Below are 20,007 nucleotides of genomic sequence, written 5' to 3' on the forward strand. Positions count from 1 at the left end.
ATTTCCCACTTAAAACTGGAAAACTCTGACTTTCAAATGGAGCACAGCATAAAAACTGCAGTGAAACTGCTCAAAGGATCAATGTTCTGTCAGTTCTAATGGGATCACAGAGGGGGAGCGGTTTACACCTCTTAAACACTTAACTCTGATACTGAAAGGTGTCTGACCTGTGCTGCTGAGGTTCCTGTGTTCATTGATTTCTCGCTGACACCGCTGCTCCTCTTTCTCTAGCTGGAATATGTACTCACACTCTGGGTGCAAACTCGACCACACCTACAGAGAGAGAGAGAGAGAGAGAGAGCATCCCAGCATAAATGATTGGTTTATAATTTACTGTATTCACATATACACCAATCAACCTTAAAATCATCACTTTGTTCCTCCAGATGCTGTCCAGTTAATAAACTACCCTGAACGTATAGGTGCATGTTGTAGTTCTTTAATTACAGACTGTAGTCCTGTAGTATCTGTTTCTCTGCACACTTTTATTATCCTCCTTTCACCCTGTCCTTTAATGCCCAGGACCCTACAAGATAGACCACCACAGAGCAGCTATCATTTGGGTGGGAGATCATTCTCAGCACTGCAGTGACACTGATGCGGTTGTGATTAGTGTGTTAGTGAGTTTTGTGGTTGCAAAACTGGATCAGATACAGCAGTGCTGCTCTACTTTTTAAACAAAAAGTTATATTTTTATTTGATTTGATTGATCACAGAATATTGTTGTGATTAATCCAATGTTTAAAATTGACGTATTGTCACCTTACAACCAAAAACCTAAATTTATTTTAATGAGATTTTAAGTGAGAGACCAACACAAAGTAGCACATAATTGTGAAGTGGAATAAAAATGATACATGTTTTTTTTTTATTTTAATAAAATAGTAATCTGATGTGCAAAAATATTCAGCCCCTTAATATCATTACTTAGTAGAGACACCTTTCACTGCAATTACAGCTGCAAGTGCTTTGGAGTATTTCTCTATCAGCTTTGCGCATCTAGAGACTGAGATTTTTGCACATTCTTCTTTGCAAAACAGCTCAAGCTATTCAAGAGAGTATCTGTGGGTTTGAGGTCTGGACTTTGACTGGGTCTTTCTAACAAATGAATATTCTTTGATCTAAACCATTCCACTGTAGCTCTGCCTTATTTTTAGGGTCGTTGTCCTGCTGAAAGCAGTCTCAAGTCTTTTGCAGACTCCAACAGGTTTTCTTCCAGGATTGTCCTGTATTTAACCCCATCCATCTTCCCATCAACTCTGACCAGCTTCCCTGTTCCTGCTGAATAACAGCATCCCCACAGCATGATGCTGCCACCACCATGTTTCACAGTAGGGATGGTGTGTTCAGGGCGATCAACAGTGTTACTTTTCTGCTGCACATAGCGCTTTGCATTTAGGCCAGAAAGTTCAACTTTGGCCTTATCTGACCACAGAACCTTCTTCCACATGCTTGCTGTGTCCCCTATATGGCTTATGTCTTTCTTTCAACAATGGTTTCCTTCTTGCAACTCTTCCATAAAGTGACCACTGGCCTCCCTCTTGGCTGCTTCTCTGACCAATGCTCCTATTGCTCGATCTGTCAGTTTGGTTGGACGGCCATGACGTGGTAGGTTTGCAGGTATAGAATATGTTTTATATGTTTGTATGATGGATTGTACACTTGCTCCTTGGAAAGCTCAAAGCTTGATGCTGTTTGTTCACTAGTGTTCTCTAACAAACTACTGAGGCCTTTACAGAACAGGTTCTGGAGGCACTTCTGGAGGCAATTCATTGGTTTCAGAGTAAAGGGGGGCTGAACATTTTTGCACGTCACACTTTTTAGATTTTACAGCAAGCCACTGTAAATAAGGATATACATACATGGCATGCTATTGAATTCCATCAGTCTAATCTAGATTCAACTGATGCTGCCTATATTTAAACATAGTAAAGAAATTCTGTTAAGCTCTCAATTGGTTCTGCATATCATTAAACATATCTTCATTTGGCCTATATTAAACATCTAAAAGCTAATCTAAAAAGGTGCTCTAATAAATTCCATTCAGCTTTTATTTAATGCTGCATATGAAGGCCTTTAAAAAGCGATGAGTGGAAAGTGTGCTGTGCGAATGCATGTCACGCTCTCATCCTCCTGCTAAAGCAGATGATTTCTGGCCCATTCAGAATCTGCAGATATCCTCTAAACCACATATACTGTATAACTGTGAAACGATGAGGGAGACCATGAAAGAAAGAAGGCGAAGAGAGCTTTAATAGTCCAGGAGAAGTGGACCAACAAGCTCCATTAATAAAGCTGTCACAGGAAGGTGGAAAGCTATCTATTTTCATTGATGCTCTTAAGCATGAAGCGTGCTGTAGAAAATTGGGAAGCTGAACGCAGCACTGGAAATTCATTAGCTTCAAATACTCTGAAATCGACCTGCGTCCAGGTTCAGCTGCATGACCGTCTCGCTGCTGCAGACATTAGGGAACTGGGCAGTGTGAATATAATGAATTTTCAGCATGGGCAATGTGTATTCTGGTGCTGGTTGATTGGCCCCATTCATTCTGTACACACCTGAGCTTCATTGTTATACAAGCCTGACTCAGAAAAAGTGGAGACAGTATTGAAAATTAAAAAGAAAAAGTGCAGAGATTCAATGATTACTCCGCCTATTAAACTATAGTGGACTATAGTCCACCAATAGAAATTCTAATTTCCATATTAAAACTAGATGACTTTGAAAAGACTCTGAAAAGGCTTTTAATAGACTAAAGATTAAAAACCTCTCACATCTAAAGACAAATCACAGATTTTTTAGTCACAGACTAGTCACAGGCTGAGATTTTGGGATCATTATTTGCAAGACTGCAACTAGATTCTTTCTGAGATTATTTATAAATATTTTTTTTTTATTCAAGATTAATACACTTTGCACTTTCCACATCTGTGTATTAAAATATTTCATGGTTTGGCTGTAGAAATTATTTTCATTTATTGACATGCATTTATTCCTAAATTTAAGACCTGCATCACATAAAAAAAACTTTTGGAGTGTTATTATTTAGAGTTATTTAAAAATAATAATAATGATGTGATTTCAGACAGATACAAGCATGATTTTGTACAAAAAGTACATACAAAAGAATTGCAGAGGATCTCCAGTTTGAAATAATTTTCTGTGAAAATGATCAAAATGTTTAAAAACAATGTCCCTCAAAGAACAATTGGACAAGATTTAAATGTTTCTTCCTCTACACTGCATAATATCATTAAATCATTTAAAGAATCAGGATGAATTTCAGTGTGTAAATGGCAGAGGCACAAGTCTAAGCTTTTCTCTTGCCTCCGGTCTCCGTGATCCTTTGGACAGCACTGCATAGAGAATCGCCAATTATCTCTAGCTGATAGAACCACATGAGAATTAATAAATAGTATGTTTACTTTGGCAAATAGTTGCCAGGTAATACAATATACAGTTATGTTCACAAATGCCATTTATGCCTTATGTTAACCATGTCTAGAAGTGGCAGTGCAAATAAATTACATGAATATTACATGGCACCCGTACATAAAGGATAACATTAAAATGAGCCAAAAAAATAAATTCATAATCAATTATAATTCCTCTACATTTCTAATAACGTGTTCATTCATAGTAAATAAAAAAATACTGTTATTTTTTTTTATAGTAATTTAAACAACTACTCTTTATAGATACTGACCCATATAGTACTGTTTTTAGAGGTCATTTTGATTTCTGAAGCCCAATGGTAGTGTCTGATACCCACTGTCTCTAAAGCATTTTAGCTCCTGTTCTCCTTTTATCTTTATGTTCCTGAAGATAGCAGCCGGAGAGAGACAGGCCAGTGGAAGCTATATAATCCAGATTAGCGCAGTCACACTGTGTGCTTCACTATAGTGCATTTACTGTGGGGGGGTGAGGGTGGAGGGGAGGGGTGGGTGTGATAAGAAAATGTATCTGACCTGTTGAAGAGTGAAACACCCGCTGTGGTGTTTCTAGGTAGAGGGGGTGACTGGGGGTAGCACAGGGGTATGAAATAGTACACACACACACACACACACACACAGGAGAGAAAAGCAGAAATACACACACCTACAATCCTTCAAATGGACCATGAGAGTGAGTGAACTCGATGGTTGGTCCTTCAAATGGATATGACGTAAAGGACATTCTGGAAAATAACCTTTTAACACACACACACACACACACACACACACACACACACACACACACACACACACACATTTCCTCTGCTGCTTTTCTCTTTGGCCAGCACTAATCATCAAAGACATCTGGAACATTCTCACAGAGATGAGTGCCATTCTTAAAGGGAACATTCATGTACTTGACAGCTGCAAGATCAGATATACGGAGATCTGGAGAGCTTTTTCTAAATGAACGAAGATCCAAACCAGACAGATAAGATGAAACAATGTCGACAGCTTGGTAATGTTTGTCCTGCAGGAAAACGGCTAGGAACAAAACATTGCCTATGCCTATTTTTTGATTTATTGGGAACTGGACATTGAGCAAGACATATATAGGGATATATTTACCCATTTACATTTTTTTCCAAATTTTTTTTTTATTTTTATTTTGCATTTATCCATTACATCTAAAGTCTGTTTTAAATATTTTTAAAAATTATTTCACAGAATAAACGCATAGTTTTGCTTCCTTTTAGCCAACCTGATTAGCTTTGCTTTAAATCCACTCAGTTAAAGACAGTTAGCCAGTTAGCTAGTTAACATAACAGAATGAAAAGTTCTCATTCTACAAGAACACTCAGCTATCCAATGAGGTTTTGTAAGCAGCAGTTTTAAAAGAAGCAGTTTGCCGAGCTAGCTTCACGTGATCTGAAAAAAGGACCAATAAAGATTCTATTTTCAGTAATAAATGATACAGTTATCAAATATTAAAGAAACATGCAAAGTTCAAGCATTTAAAAAAGCTCAATGATCAAAGAGGGAATAAAACGAGAGTAAATACTGGCAGTGAGTTCGACTGATATAGAAGACCAAGAGCTCAGAAAGACTATAAGACTCTGAGCTACTTTATGAGGTAATTTATCACAACCACTACGTTATTTAACTAGAGACAGACATTTGAAATGTTTGCATTAATATTAGTTCACATCATATACAGTGAGTCCAAGAAGTATTTGATCCCTTGCTGATTTTCTTCGTTGGCCCACTAATAAAGACATGATCATTCTATACTTTTAATGGTAGATGTATTCTTACATGGAGAGACAGAATATTAAAAAGAAAATCCAGAAAATAAATCTAAGGAATATATATTAATTGATTTGTATTTCATGGAGTGAAATAAGTATTTGATCCCTTAGTATTCATTAGCAGTTCTGGCTTTTACAGACCAGTTAGACACTCCCAATCAACTTGTTACCTGACCTGAAGCCACCTGTTCTCACTAATCACTTGTGTGAAAAACACCTGTCCACAGAATCAGACAGATCACACAGATTTCAAGTCTCCAACATGGGTAAAACCAAAGAGCTGTCACAGGACCTCAGAGTCAGAATTGTTGACGTTCACAAAGCTGGAATGGGCTACAAAAAGATTAGTAAGGTGTTGGATGTGAAAGTAACAACTATTGGTGCAATTATCAGAAAGTTTAAAGAGTATAACATGACAATCAACAGACCTCGGCCCGGTGCTCCAAAGAAGATTTCGCCTCGTGGGGTGGCAATGATGCTGAGAACGGTCAGAAATCGTCCTGCAACCACTCGGCAGGAGTTAGCAAATGACCTGAAGGCAGCTGGGACCACAGTTTGCAAGGAAACAATTGGCAACACTTTGCGCAACAATGGATTCACATCCTGTAGTACCCGAAAGGTACCCCTGCTGAAGAGAGCACATGTGGAGGCGCGCCTCAAGAATGCCAATGATCATTTGAAAGATGAACCAAGTTATTGGGAGAAGGTTTTGTGGTCAGACGAGACCAAAATTGAACTTTTTGGCCTCAACTCCAGCCGCCATGTGTGGAGGAAGAAAAATGCTGCCTATGACCCCAAGAACACTGTGCCCACCATCAAACATGGAGGTGGAAGCATAATGTTTTGGGGGTGTTTCTCTGCCAAGGGTACAGGGCTACTTCACCGCATCACTGGGAAGATGGATGGAGCCAAGTACCGCACAATCCTGAGGGACAACCATCTGAAAATGGGCCGTGGTTGGGTCTTCCAACATGATAACGACCCTAAACATACAGCAAAGGCAACAAAGGATTGTCTCAAGAAAAATCACATTAAGGTCATGGAGTGGCCCAGCCAGTCGCCAGACCTCAATCCGATCGAAAATCTATGGAGGGAGCTGAAGGTCAGAGTTGCCAAGCGACAGCCCACCAACCTTCATGATTTAGAGAGGATCTGCAAAGAAGAGTGGGCCAAAATTCCCCCTGGTGTGTGCTAAACTTGTGGTTAACTACAACAAACGTCTCACCGCTGTGCTTGCAAACAAAGGCTTTGCCACTAAGTATTGAGTGTGTTTGGCAAGAGGGATCAAATACTTATTTTCCTCATTGAAATACAAATTAATTAAAATATATTCTTTAAAATTATATTCTGGATTTTTGTCTTGATATTCTGTCTCTCCATGTTAGAATATATCTACCATTAAAAGTGCAGAAGGATAGTGTCTTTATTAGTGGGCAAACAAAGAAAATCAGAAAGGGATCAAATACTTCTTGTATAGCTGGACAGAGCATTGTCTCTCAAAAGTAAAGCCACCACAGGTCGGGCGCCCCCTGCTGTTCGGTTGCAGAAAGCTGTGTAACCCCACCCATCCCCATAGGTTTCAATGGCAAAACAGAACAACTTTCAATCACTTTTTTTTCCAATATTCTTTAATTCTACCTCCATTATTTAAATTCAACAGCTAGTGTAACCTCTGCTTATATTGTCACATTTTTTAAATCCCCACAGAACTCTTTTTAAAACGTTATTCAGCTCTATTCAAAAAGGTGTGGTTAATGTAAAAGGCCTGGGTTACACCTCGCTGGGGTGGGACCAATGAGGCAGCCCTCAGGGGCGGGGTTATTTAAATGAGTAGGCTGTCTCTCCACAGTCTTTCTCCCTCCTCTGGTCTCTACTGCGCAGACTCGGGTTTCAGGATCGCCAACATGGTAGAAGATTTTGGCTTCATTTTCACTAAATGAATGGGAACGGCGACACGGCGTCCATCTTTTTTACAGTCCCTGGTTCACATTCATAACAGTGGTCTCTGGTTAGCTGTGATAACATGGCAGAGGATACCTGAGAGAGCTAGCTAGGTTAGCAAGGTTAACTACAGGGATCTGGACTATGCTGGCTAACACAATCATGCTACACATGCTAACATAAACTGCAGTCAGTCACAGGGGAGGAGCAGACACGTCACATCTAACTGTTACCTCTGCAGTTTCAAGAAATGGTAACACTTTATTTTAAGGAACACAAATTAGGCACTTATTAATGTCTTATTATTTGCTTAATAAAGCCTTAATTAGACATTTATAAATGATTTATTCACTACTTATTAGTCTTTATTCTGTGTAAGGGTTATTGGTGCTTAATTAGTGGTCTGTTATGTGGAAATGATTAATAATGGCTGTATTAGTTCTTATAGTGCACTATAAACAGTTATGTTAGCACCCAGTTAAGCAGGTTATTAAGCATTAACTATTAGCCAAATCATACATGTTATTAGTGTATAATTGGTCGCAATCTGATCTATGTGAGTTTGGTACGGTTATAGCTGTGCTGGAGTTTACTGAGTTAATCGGGGTTTAATAAGTCACTAATAGACCAAGAAGTGTACCATATTCTAAAGTGAGGTTCTGTTCATCACTAATTACACCCTAAAAAGAACTGACTAAATATTTCATCAACCAATCCCCCTCACGATGTACTTAATAAGGGTTTAATTAGTCACTAATAGAGCAAGAAGTGTACCATATTCTAAAGTGAGGTTTTGTTCATCACTAATTAGACACTAAAAAGAACTGAATAAATATTTTATCAATCAATCCCCCTCACGATGTACTTAATAAGTGTTTAATAAGTCACTAATAGACCAAGAAGTGTACCATATCCTAAAGTAAGGTTCTGTTCATCACTAATTACACACTAAAAAGCGTAAAATAAACATTTAATAAGTCAATCTCCATCACAATTTAGCTAATAAGTGCTTAATAAGTCACTTATACACCCAGAAGTGTACCATATTCTAAAGTGAGGTTCTGTTCATCACTAATTAGACACTAAAAAGAACTGTGTGTTTGACTTCCCATTTACATAAGTTGAATGTCAAAAATGCAGTTGTCCTAATGAAACAACAGAAAACACATTTTAGCACATTTATTCTCTTTTGAATCAAGCAGTTTTATTTTCTATTGGTTTAAGACTCTCAACTGTTAAATTTAAAATGTAGATTGACTGACTGACTGGTCGAATGTGCAGATACCAATATAGCTAAAATGGTAACTGTAACAGCAATGGCAACATATGAACATGACTTATCAATTATTATGTACCATTTATTACCACATATTTTGTAGTGTACTATATATTGCACTTTATATTTTGAACAATACACTTCACTATGTATTCAAGAATGTATTTTAATATATTACTATCAATAATACACATACCATCTATTACCACACATCACAATTTATTTTATTATATATTTAACACTACACTTCACTATAAATTCAAGAATATATACTACCATATACTACTATATGTATAATACAAAAACAGATAAAGGTATGCTTAAAGTTCAGAAAAACATCAACATTAAAGAGTTCCATCAGTAGTACTCGTGCCGTCCCACTGGCTGTAGCTTGTGCTTTTGCAGTCTTCCAACAATGGGCTGAGACAGTGATGGTGCCTTCCTTCCCCAGTTTCACCTTATACCAAAGGAAGAAAATGAGAAATAAACAAACAATGACCACCAGCAACACAGTGCTACTTAGTTACACGTGGGTCCGAATACTCTTAGATTAAAAACAAGTTTCAGTATTTGGAACCCCCCGCTAACAAGCCTAATTTAAAGGTAAACTGTGATAGTTCAATAATGTACAGCTAAATCCTTAATACAAAATAAATTAGCATAGCTATTTCATGGGATAAAGTGAGATAGCTAGATTAGCTAATTAAAACATATCTCAAAGCTAATTTAGCTAGCTAACTAGTTAACTTAAAGCTAAGTTAGCTAGTTATAACTTATAAATTAAAGCTAGGTTAGCTAGTAATAAATCCAAAATTAAAGATAGGTTAACTAGTTATAACATAAATTAAAGATAGGTTAGCTAATTATAACTTAAAAAAGAATGCTAGGTTAGCTAGCTATAAATTATAACTTAAAGCTAGGTTATCTAGTTCAATTAAAGCAAAGGTAGCTAGTAAACTTAAAGTTAGGTTAGCTAGTTAAATTAAAGTTAGGTTAGATAGTTAAATTAAAGCTAGGTTAGCTAGTTAAATTAAAGTTAGGTTAGCTAGTTAAATTAAAGCTATGTTAGTTAGTTAAATTAAAGCTTGGTTAGCTAGTTAAATTAAAGTTAGGTTAGCTAGTTAAATTAAAGCTAGGTTAGCTAGTTAAATTAAAGTTAGTTTAGCTAGTTAAAATAAAGCTAAGTTAGCTAGTTATAACTTATAAATTAAAGCTAGGTTAGCTAGTAATAAATCCAAAATTAAAGATAGGTTAACTAGTTATAACATAAATTAAAGATAGGTTAGCTAATTATAACTTATAAATGAATGCTAGGTTAGCTAGCTATAAATTATAACTTAAAGCTAGGTTAGCTAGTTCAATTAAAGCAAAGGTAGCTAGTAAACTTAAAGTTAGGTTAGCTAGTTAAATTAAAGTTAGGTTAGCTAGTTAAATTAAAGCTAGGTTAGCTAGTTAAATTAAAGCTAGGTTAGCTAGTTAAATTAAAGCTTGGTTAGTTAGTTAAAATAAAGCTTGGTTAGTTAGTTAAATTAAAGCTAGACTAAATAGTTAAATTAAAGCTAGGTTAGCTAGTTAAATTAAAGTTAGGTTAGCTAGTTAAATTAAAGTTAGGTTAGCTAGTTAAATTAAAGATTGGTTAGCTAGTTTAATTAAAGCTTGCTTAACTAGTTAAATTAAAGCTAGGTTAGCTAGTTAAGTTAAAGTTAGTTTAGCTAGTTAAAATAAAGCTAAGCTAGCTACTTCAATTAAAGTTAGGCTGGTTAGTTAAAATAAAGCTAAGCTAGCTAGTTACATTAAAGCTAGGCTGGCTAGTTAAAATAAAGCTAAGCTAGCTAGTTACATTAAAGCTAGGCTGGCTAGTTAAAATAAAGCTACGTTAGCTAGTTAAATTAAAGCTAGGCTGGTTAGTTAAAATAAAGCTAAGCTAGCTAGTTACATTAAAGCTAGGCTGGCTAGTTAAAATAAAGCTACGTTAGCTAGTTAAATTAAAGCTAGGCTGGTTAGTTAAAATAAAGCTAAGCTAGCTAGTTACATTAAAGCTAGGCTGGCTAGTTAAAATAAAGCTAAGTTAGGTAGTTAAATTAAAGCTAGGCTGGTTAGTTAAAATAAAGCTAAGCTAGCTAGTTAAATTAAAGCTAGGCTGACTAGTTAAAATAAAGCTAAGCTAGCTAGTTAAATTAAAGCTAGGCTGGCTAATTAAAATAAAGCTAAGCTAGCTAGTTAAAGTAAAGCTAGGCTGGTTAGTTAAAATAAAGCTAAGCTAGCTAGTTACATTAAAGCTAGGCTGGCTTGTTAAAATAAAGCTAAGCTAGCTAGTTACATTAAAGCTAGGCTGGCTAGTTACATTAAGCAAAGGTAACTAACAGTTAGTTAACTTAAAGCTAGGTTAGCTGGTAGCTAGGTTGGCTAGTTAAACTAAAGATAAAGTAGCTAGTTAAATTAAAGCTAGGTTAGCTAGTTAAATTAAAGTTAGTTTAGCTAGTTAAAATAAAGCTAAGTTAGCTAGTTATAACTTATAAATTAAAGCTAGGTTAGCTAGTAATAAATCCAAAATTAAAGATAGGTTAACTAGTTATAACATAAATTAAAGATAGGTTAGCTAATTATAACTTATAAATGAATGCTAGGTTAGCTAGCAATAAATTATAACTTAAAGCTAGGTTAGCTAGTTCAATTAAAGCAAAGGTAGCTAGTTAAATTAAAGTTAGGTTAGCTAGTTAAATTAAAGCTAGGTTAGCTAGTTAAGTTAAAGTTAGTTTAGCTAGTTAAAATAAAGCTAAGCTAGCTAGTTCAATTAAAGTTAGGCTGGTTAGTTAAAATAAAGATAAGCTAGTTAGTTAAATTAAAGCTAGGCTGGTTAGTTAAAATAAAGCTAAGCTAGCTAGTTACATTAAAACTAGTCTGGCTAGTTAAAATAAAGCTAAGCTAGCTAGTTAAATTAAAGCTAGGCTCGTTAGTTAAAATAAAGCTAAGCTAGCTAGTTACATTAAAGCTAGGCTGGCTAGTTAAAATAAAGCTAAGCTAGCTAGTTACATTAAAGCTAGGCTGGCTAGTTAAATTAAAGCATAGGTAGCTAGTTAACTTAAAGCTAAGCTAGCTAGTTACATTAAAGCTAGGCTGGCTAGTTACATTAAGCAAAGGTAACTAACAGTTAGTTAACTTAAAGCTAGATTAGCTGGTAGCTAGGTTGGCTAGTTAAACTAAAGATAAAGTAGCTAGTTAACTTAAAGCTAGGTTAGCTACTTAAACTATAGCTAAGGTAGCTAGTTATAACTCATAATTTAAATTGTGTTGACTAAGCAGTTTAGCAAGAATGTACACCTCACTATAATTTTTAAACTGCTTTAAAAATCTTAGCCTTATTATCAGCATGTGGATTCTTTAAACTGTGTTATGATGAGCTACTGTTTAAATTAAGGACTCACCTTGCCAGATAACTTTAGAAGGACTGCGGGGAGGTTTCTGTTGGGTCAGAGTCAGTTATCCAGCTGGTTGACACAGTGCTCACTGCATTGGTCCCTCCGTCCAAGAAAGAGGGCAAACCATAACCTGTATATTCATTCAGTTCATTCAATCTGAGAGCCAATTTTAGCTTTTTCCCCAGAGTTGCCAGGTTCGCGGTTATCCTGGCAAATTTGGCTTGTCTGAAAACCACGGGTACATTTTTGCTCAATCTTCAAACTGAAATGTAACAATTATGATTTAAGGAGAGGGAGGGTATTTTCAGCAGGTTACAACTGAGACACAGCACATTTACAGGAACTGTTGTATGTGGTGATTCACTCACACTGACCATAGCTAATGCTTTTTTTTCTTGCAATTATTTAAAATGATTTTAAAAATGTAATACATTATTAGCAATATAATAAAAATCTAATATAATATAATATAATATAATATAATATAATAATATTTGTATGCCCTTATACACAAAATTAATGATAAATCACAAAGTAAAATTAATAGACTGTATAAGTTTAATACACCTAAATATAAGATTTTGGGCTAGGTCTGTGTAATGTATGTAGCATTTGGGCAAAAAAAAAAATGTAATAACTTGTCAATCTTTGTTACATTAACATTTTTAATATGCAAACATGAATATGACCGCTTTATTTAAGTAATTGTAGATGATGTAAATGTAAATGTATTTTGTTTATTGGGTTTGTAACTGTGGACCTTTATTGGCACATTCAGGATGTATTTTAAACCATGGTACGCTTTTGTCTCTTTTGTGAAATGCTTAACTAAGAAAGACACTAATAAATACAAAAAAAGCATTTGGTCTAAAAAAATATTGCAGTTTAGCAGTATAGAGATTTTGTCTTTATTGTGGTATGTTTTTATATTTACCAATATATAGACATAAATGGTCCATGCATAAATTGTCATATATTAAACAATAGATGTCCTTTTTTCCATATATGAAAACTTATTATTTAATATATTGCACTATATTTTCCAATATATTGCCATTTATTATGTTTCATAAGGGATATTAGTTACATAGCACCAGAAAGTAAACAAATATACCAAATAATTCCTAAATATACTAAATTGTTCCAAATATATCAAATTATTCCCAAATATTCTAAATTATTCCTAAATATACCGAATTATTAAGATATATCAAATTATTCCCAAGAGTACAAGCCGTTTATTCTGAACTAATTAAGAACTAATACAGCCATTATTAATAATTTCTACATAACAGACCACTAATTAAGCACCAATAACACTTACACAGAATGAAGCCAAATAAGTAGTGAATAAATCATTTATAAATGTCTAATTTTGGCTTTGTTAAGCAAATAATAAGACATTAATAAGCGCCTAATTTGTGTTCCTTAAAATAAAGTGTTACCCAAGAAATATATAGAAAATATACATTAAAACTTAAAAAAAGTTAGTTTAGAATGTAATACGTTGAATTTTTTTTCAATGGTAGACTCTAACTCACTATGCAGTCAATATATAAATACAGCTCTGGAAAAAATTAAGAGACTACTTAAGATTCTAAATCAGTTTCTCTGATTTCGCTATTTATAGGTATATGTTTGAGTAAAACAAACATTGTTGTTTTATTTTATAAACTACGGAAAATATTTCTCCCAAATTACAAACAACAATATTGTCATTTAGAACATTTATTTAAAATGAGAAAAGGCTGAAATAACAAAAAAAGATGTAGAGCTTTTAGACCTCAAATAATACAAAGAAAACAAGTTCATATTCATATTCATTCAACATAAAATATTTTACATTCTAAAGGTTTTATATTACAAAAAGCTTTACTTAGAAATAATAAGAAGACATCAAAATACCAATAATGTCTCTATTTTCAATTTATATAAATCAATGATTTTATGGTGATGTGCATATTTCTCCATAGTCACATAACATGTATTCTTCATATGGGGGGGGGGGGGGGGTGGGTGGTGTGTAGAATTTTTTTCAATGGATATTTAGGTATTCAACAAACACATATAGCATGTGAGATAAACTTGAGTAAAAACCTTAATATTATATAATAAGTGGTCTTTAATTTTTTGCAGAGCTCTAGGTTCAGTGTCTTCAACTTGGCAACCCGAGTGAGCTTGGTGTCTGGGGAGGGGTGGGCAGGGCAGACAATCTGGTGTGTTGAAATTGGCTGTAGCCATTTCACACACTCACTGTCAATTCCTACTGATTACACTTTAAACAACTTGTCACTGTGAAATCCTTGCTACCAGGTAGAAATAAAAAAAAAATAAAAAGCAGCTAAAAATCTAAAAGGAACCCTTTTTTTCTTTCTTTTTTATACATAATTACAGGGTGAACATAATTAACAGCAGTTCTTTTTAGAAGGAGCAAAAATATGTGTGAAATTTCATACACTATGCTGCTGAATAGCTGCTTAACCAGATAGCTTACCAGCACAGGGTAGCATATTTTTGCCTGGATGACCAGATTTCCAACCACCTTGACCACAAAAGAACAACCAAGACCATCAGAAACCTCCTAGATAAAGCTGGCCCATATTTTTAAAGTATGAATATTTTTTTTATATATTTGATTGAATATCATTTTTTTGCGATATGAGTACTGTAGAATATAAACTTGCAAACTGGGTCTGAATTGTCACAGCAGCCAAGCAGAGCGCAAGTAGTAGCTAGCTCATTACGGGTAGCAGTATAATAATGGGTTAAACCAGATCTTGAGTGAGATTTTATATAAAGAGGCTGGGATGTAATGATGTGGCCAGCTCTACTGAAGGGCTGTGTTAAAGTGGGGGTGTGGCTGGAGTAGATGACCAACTGATAGCCTCAGCCTTTTTCAAATAACACTTTCTTTATCATGGTGAGCCACTGCTGATCTGATTTCCGCAGAATGTCAGGCAGCACCTGCGGCAGATGCTCCTGTAATTACCGGCGAAGTGGAAGGAGGCATTTCAAAGCTTTAAAACCTCAAGCTTCTCAGAATCAGGGAAAAAACAATTTTAGCATATTATTACTGAGACCTGAAGGGGTGTCATAGCTTCTGAGAACTGATATAATATACATCCAGGAAAGATCAGCAGTTATAGCCTCTCCACACACTCAGTGATTCAATTTCAAACAATGCCCTTTATATTGTGACACTATACTCATTGCCAAAAGAAATAATGGAAAAAATAGATGGTATGCAATTTGTTGAAATGACCATGCGGCTTTTAAAAGTCTGCACTAAAAGAAACTGCACTAAAGGTTTCCAAATGCGTCATAAAGGCATGTTTAAAAGTTACTGATCTCTCACCAGGAGGTACACTACCCAAAAGTAACCTCTGAGAGCCTTTATATAGGGTGCCATTGGGTATAGTGTAAAGCACTTTTATACTTTCTTCTTTGCAGAACCTTGCAGAAGAGTTGATTTTCACTCTCAAAGTGTATTTTTAACTCATTCAGATTTAAATGGTGTTCAGTGTTGGAGTTATTTGACAGTAGGGGTGTGCGATATGGCTCTAAAATAATATCACAATATTTCAGGGTATTTTTGCGATAACGATATACTTGGCGATATAGGAAAACTAAAATAATTCATTCATTTCAGGAATATAGTATAATAGTATAACAGTATAATCATAATGTGGCAAAATAAATGATATAGCATAAAATAATATAATACAGCAAATAAAATTTCAGAATATTTAGTGCATGCATATAAACTGCAAACTAAAACAATTATACAATAAATACAACTAAAGCTTCACAGTAAATAATAGACAATTTTAAGACAAAACAGCCCTATTATCTTGATATGGATTTTTAATATCATGATATTTCTGAGTCACGATATATTGTATACAATATAATATTGCCCACCCCTATTTGACAGAGTTGAATATTTCAGTGTTAATCCCACTAAACACAATAAATACTGGCCAACTCCACAGAGATTTAATCAAACTCCGCCCAGTTAAACACATTATTTGCATAATGGGTGTGTCCCCAAGATCCTAACTTACCATCAGTGTGAAATCTTGCCCACCAGGGCTATCTTCCATTGTGTATTGTGTTATATTTTGTTTAATGGTTGTTTGTTTAACCAATATATTGTAGGCTATAAGAGCAAGTTACCATCCTTTGTACAGTAAATTGTGATAAAGTGTTGGTAATGCACTAAGAAATACAATGGAAAATTATACGCTAACCTGTCCTGAATAATAATTAAGAAATAAAAAGTCATATCAATTGACTGATCTTCTTCTCATTTATATATATTTTTTAAATCTTTTCATTGTTAGTGTAACACTTAAGGAAGGTAAAGAAATACAAATTTTAGAGTTAAAAAGGAATCTGGCAAGGTGTTAAATGTTTAACTTAAATTTTGAAAGTGTTGATTTAACTCCAAAGAGTGTGGACTTATATAAACCCTGAAAAAGAGTTTAAATCAACTCTGTGCTGAGTTAATTTAACACTTGCCTTTTTTGCTGTGCTGCCATCAATATTTCATGTGTTTCTAAAGTAAGGAAATAATATAAAATCAAATGAAAACAATTTGACAGAAAGCAATCCAATTTCAGAGCCAGGTGTTTTAGCAAAGTTCATCAGCAATGGGAGAAATAGCTTTAACACTTGAACATGAACATCTCAGTAGGATACCCTTGGATTGCCTGCTTCAGGTGGGGGATGAGTCTTTGCCACAAGTGAAAGAGGAGTTCAAGTATCTCAGGATCTTGTTCATGAGTGAAGGAATGATGAAACGTGAGATTGGCCAGAGAATTGGATCAGCGGGGGTGGAATTGCATGTGCTTGTGTTGTGATGAAAAAGGGAGCTGAGCAAAAAAGCTAAGCTCTTGATCCACCAGAAGATCTTTGTTCCTACTCTATCACTCTATCACCTATGGTCATGAGCGGTGGGTTATGACTGAAAGCATGAGATCGCAAATACAATCAGCCAGAATGTGTTACTTTAGATGTGTTGCAGGGGTCTCGCTTAGAGAGAGTGAGAAGCTCAATCATCTGTGAGGGACTCAGAGTAGAACCGCTGCTCCTTTGTGAGGAAAGAAGGCAGTTGAGGTGGTTTGGGCATCTGATTAGGATGCCATCAGCTCGCCTCCTTAGGAAAGTGTTCCTGGCATCTCCAGCTGGGAGGAGATCACAGGGCAGATCGGAGACTAGGTAGACAAGGAAAAGGGGAGTTTGGGACTCCTTGAACATGTTGGGCAGCCTTTTGGTGTAATTCAGTGTAAATCAGTTTAATGTCACATCCTTTTTTGTTTAGTTAGACCAAAATATTTGGACAGTCTTCATGATTTGATCAACACAATGGGTTTGAAATGAAAGCAATTAAGATTTAATTCAAAAGGTTTCTCCTCCAAAAATGTCCTTTAAAGTGTTTAGGAGTTACAACCATTTTTTGGAGGCTTAAAAGTATTTGGACAAATTACCATAATTTACCATTTACCATAATACATTTTTGTTTTTTAATAGTTTATTGAAAATCCTTTGCAGGCGATGACTGCCTGACGTCTGAACCTTAGATTACCAAACACTGGGTTTCCTTCTTTATGATTCTTTGCCGGGCCTTTACTGCAACAGTTGTTGCTGCATTGTCTCTCTAGCTTTAGATTCATTTTAAACAAGTGAAATGCTGCTCAATTGGGTTCTTTACATAAAAAACTCCTTATGTTTTGGGTTACTGTCCATCTGTACTGTAAAGTGCTGTCCAATCAACATTGCTGTGTTTGGTTGAATCTGAGCAGAAAGTAAATCCCTGTACACTTCATGATTCATCTTTCTGCGTCTTTCTTTTGCCACATCTTCAATAAACACTAGTGCCACTGAAAGCCATGCACGCCCATACCGCCACCTTTCAGAGGATATTTTTGTTCCAACCCGTTGTATGGTCTACATCAGGGAGCCTTAGGTACCATTGACCCTTTCATCATTTTATCCGTTGACCACTGCCTAACAGGAACACCCCAAAAGTCTTGCCTGAAGAGTCCAAAATCGTTTGCTGGGTCAGATCCTTTCAACATGTCAACTTCAAGAACTGCCTGCCTGATACATCTCACTCTTTGACTGGTGCCACTGTAACAAAATAATCAATGCTCTTCACTTCACTTCATGTCAGTAGTAAAAATTGAATGTGAAAATTTCACAATGCACGCAAAGCTCATGAAAGCTGTACACTGGAATTTGGACCTCTCAGTTGTGAATCGTGTTGCATAGTTTTGAGTAAATAAAACAGAATCTGTCAGTGTCAAACCAGAGCGCTTCACGAATCATAATTGTTTGGAACAATGCTGCGCCTTTCCTTCTGTATCCTGCATTTATTCTGTCAATCAAACATAATTGGCTGCCTAATAGAGCGAGATAGCTGGAAGCTTGCCACGTTTTGGTAGAAACTCCAAAGTGGATTCCAGCTCAAGCAGATGGAGATCAGCCTCTGTGCTTTAGACACAAGAAGATACATTCAGGCCTTCTGACAAAGTGCATGATGTGAATGCAGGAGTGATCAGAAGGACAGCTGGTTTAAACTTTTTTAATAAAAAGATTGTGCTAAATGTTTTTCTCATATCAGAACCTTCTTCTTCTTCTTCTTCTTCTTCTTCTTCTATTGTTTCAGTTGTCAGTTGTTCTTTATTTTATGTAAACAAGAGGAGCACAAGAAATGTTGGGCCAGTTAAACTGAACTCAACCTTATATTGACCCTTGAGGAGACCCTTAGGAGGAGGAGGCCTCAGTGAAATCCCAATTAAATTCCTCAGCGCTTTGATTCTGGTGAGAACGAGATCCGACCTCAATCTAATCTAACAATCAGATGTACTTCACAAGTTGAGCTAAACTGCAGTCTGAAGGTGTAGTTTAGTTTGGAATGTTGCACAGATATTTATTACAGCTATGAACAAAAGGCATCACTAATCCAAAACACAGGAGCTTCTTCCTGTCTTTACATTTTTGCTCTGCCCCAGACAGATCTGACCAATTAGTGGAAAAACAAGGAAAAACATTCTCATGAGGTTTGCTGCGACACATTTTAATGCACTTTTTTTTCTTCTTGTAAATACCAACTGAATCAAAAGGAAAATGCTCCAAATTTTCAAAACTGTTGGACCAGAGCAAACAAACTATAGGTTCCCTCAAAGATGATCTTTAGCTGGATATTATATTAATAGAAATTGGGTTGGTCTGTCATCAGTAGTAAATATACAGCTATCCATGCTGAGAGTTTCACAGAGCATAATTTGCATTACTCCAGCCCTAAGATTCAGTAGCCATTGTGAACCCCTGTTAGTTGATGTAACGTAACAAAACTGGCATATTCGGCTGAATCTGTGCCATTTCTGTCCCCAGAAAATTACACATATAAATGTGCACACAATATAACTTTAAAATACATTTTATTATTAAGCATAGTGTTTTGTACATTAGTCTAATTGCAAAAGTAAGATACGTAATTAAAAACATTAATAAAAACTACTTAGAACACTGAAAAAATAGCAATTATTACCTGCCTCAACTCTCTAACTATACACTTTACCATTAAATATAATTATTAAAAAAGTTTTTTTGCATTGTTATGTGAGTGAAAGTCACATACACATTTTACTTGTGTCCCTGGGTTTCACTCATTCCTTTTACCACAACACATTACCCAATCTAAAACATCTGTTACATTCTACAAGTCACATCTACAACAGGAAGCGACATCAGTTGGTTCTTCTGAAGATCATGGGAAGACCAGAATTAAGTTTCCTCATTTGTTTTTCTGTATATTTGATCTTATTGTAACTATTGTAACTAATTTTCAGAAAATCACCAGAATGTGCTCAGAACATTGCTGCATTTTAGCTATTTTTCACGTCTTTGCTAACTATATGCTAAACATTTATTCCTGTTAATTTCAATTATGTTACTCATAACATAAAAAATAACAGGAGTGAGTACTGTCCCCTGCTTTGTTGATTTATTCATGTGTATATTAGTTAATGTACAGCACTGTTTTCCAGTTCTGTTTAGTTCATTATTTATCATTTTGCTTAAGAAATTGCATGATAATAAATTTAATCAATTTCAGGTTTGG

General features: G+C 35.3%; 1 protein-coding gene and 1 long non-coding RNA gene across 2 annotated transcripts in view; both read right to left on the reverse strand.

Moving 5' to 3' along the window:
- ghrhrl (growth hormone releasing hormone receptor, like) overlaps positions 1 to 20,007 on the reverse strand; it is a 111,040-nt gene that overhangs the window by 59,845 nt on the left and 31,188 nt on the right. Inside the window, exon 2 of the mRNA XM_022685881.2 lies at positions 168 to 273. Within this exon, the coding sequence (XP_022541602.2) occupies positions 168 to 273 (106 nt within the window). The remainder of the gene's footprint in view (positions 1 to 167; positions 274 to 20,007) is intronic.
- On the reverse strand, positions 8,663 to 12,765 carry LOC111196510 (uncharacterized). Its single transcript, XR_002652150.2, has 2 exons — positions 11,886 to 12,765; positions 8,663 to 8,917 (listed from the first exon to the last, which is right to left on the reverse strand). It is a non-coding gene; the product is annotated as an uncharacterized LOC111196510 (long non-coding RNA).

This window comes from Astyanax mexicanus, chromosome 13 (genome assembly GCF_023375975.1).
Source record: "Astyanax mexicanus isolate ESR-SI-001 chromosome 13, AstMex3_surface, whole genome shotgun sequence".
NCBI classification, from domain to species: Eukaryota; Metazoa; Chordata; class Actinopteri; order Characiformes; family Acestrorhamphidae; genus Astyanax; species Astyanax mexicanus.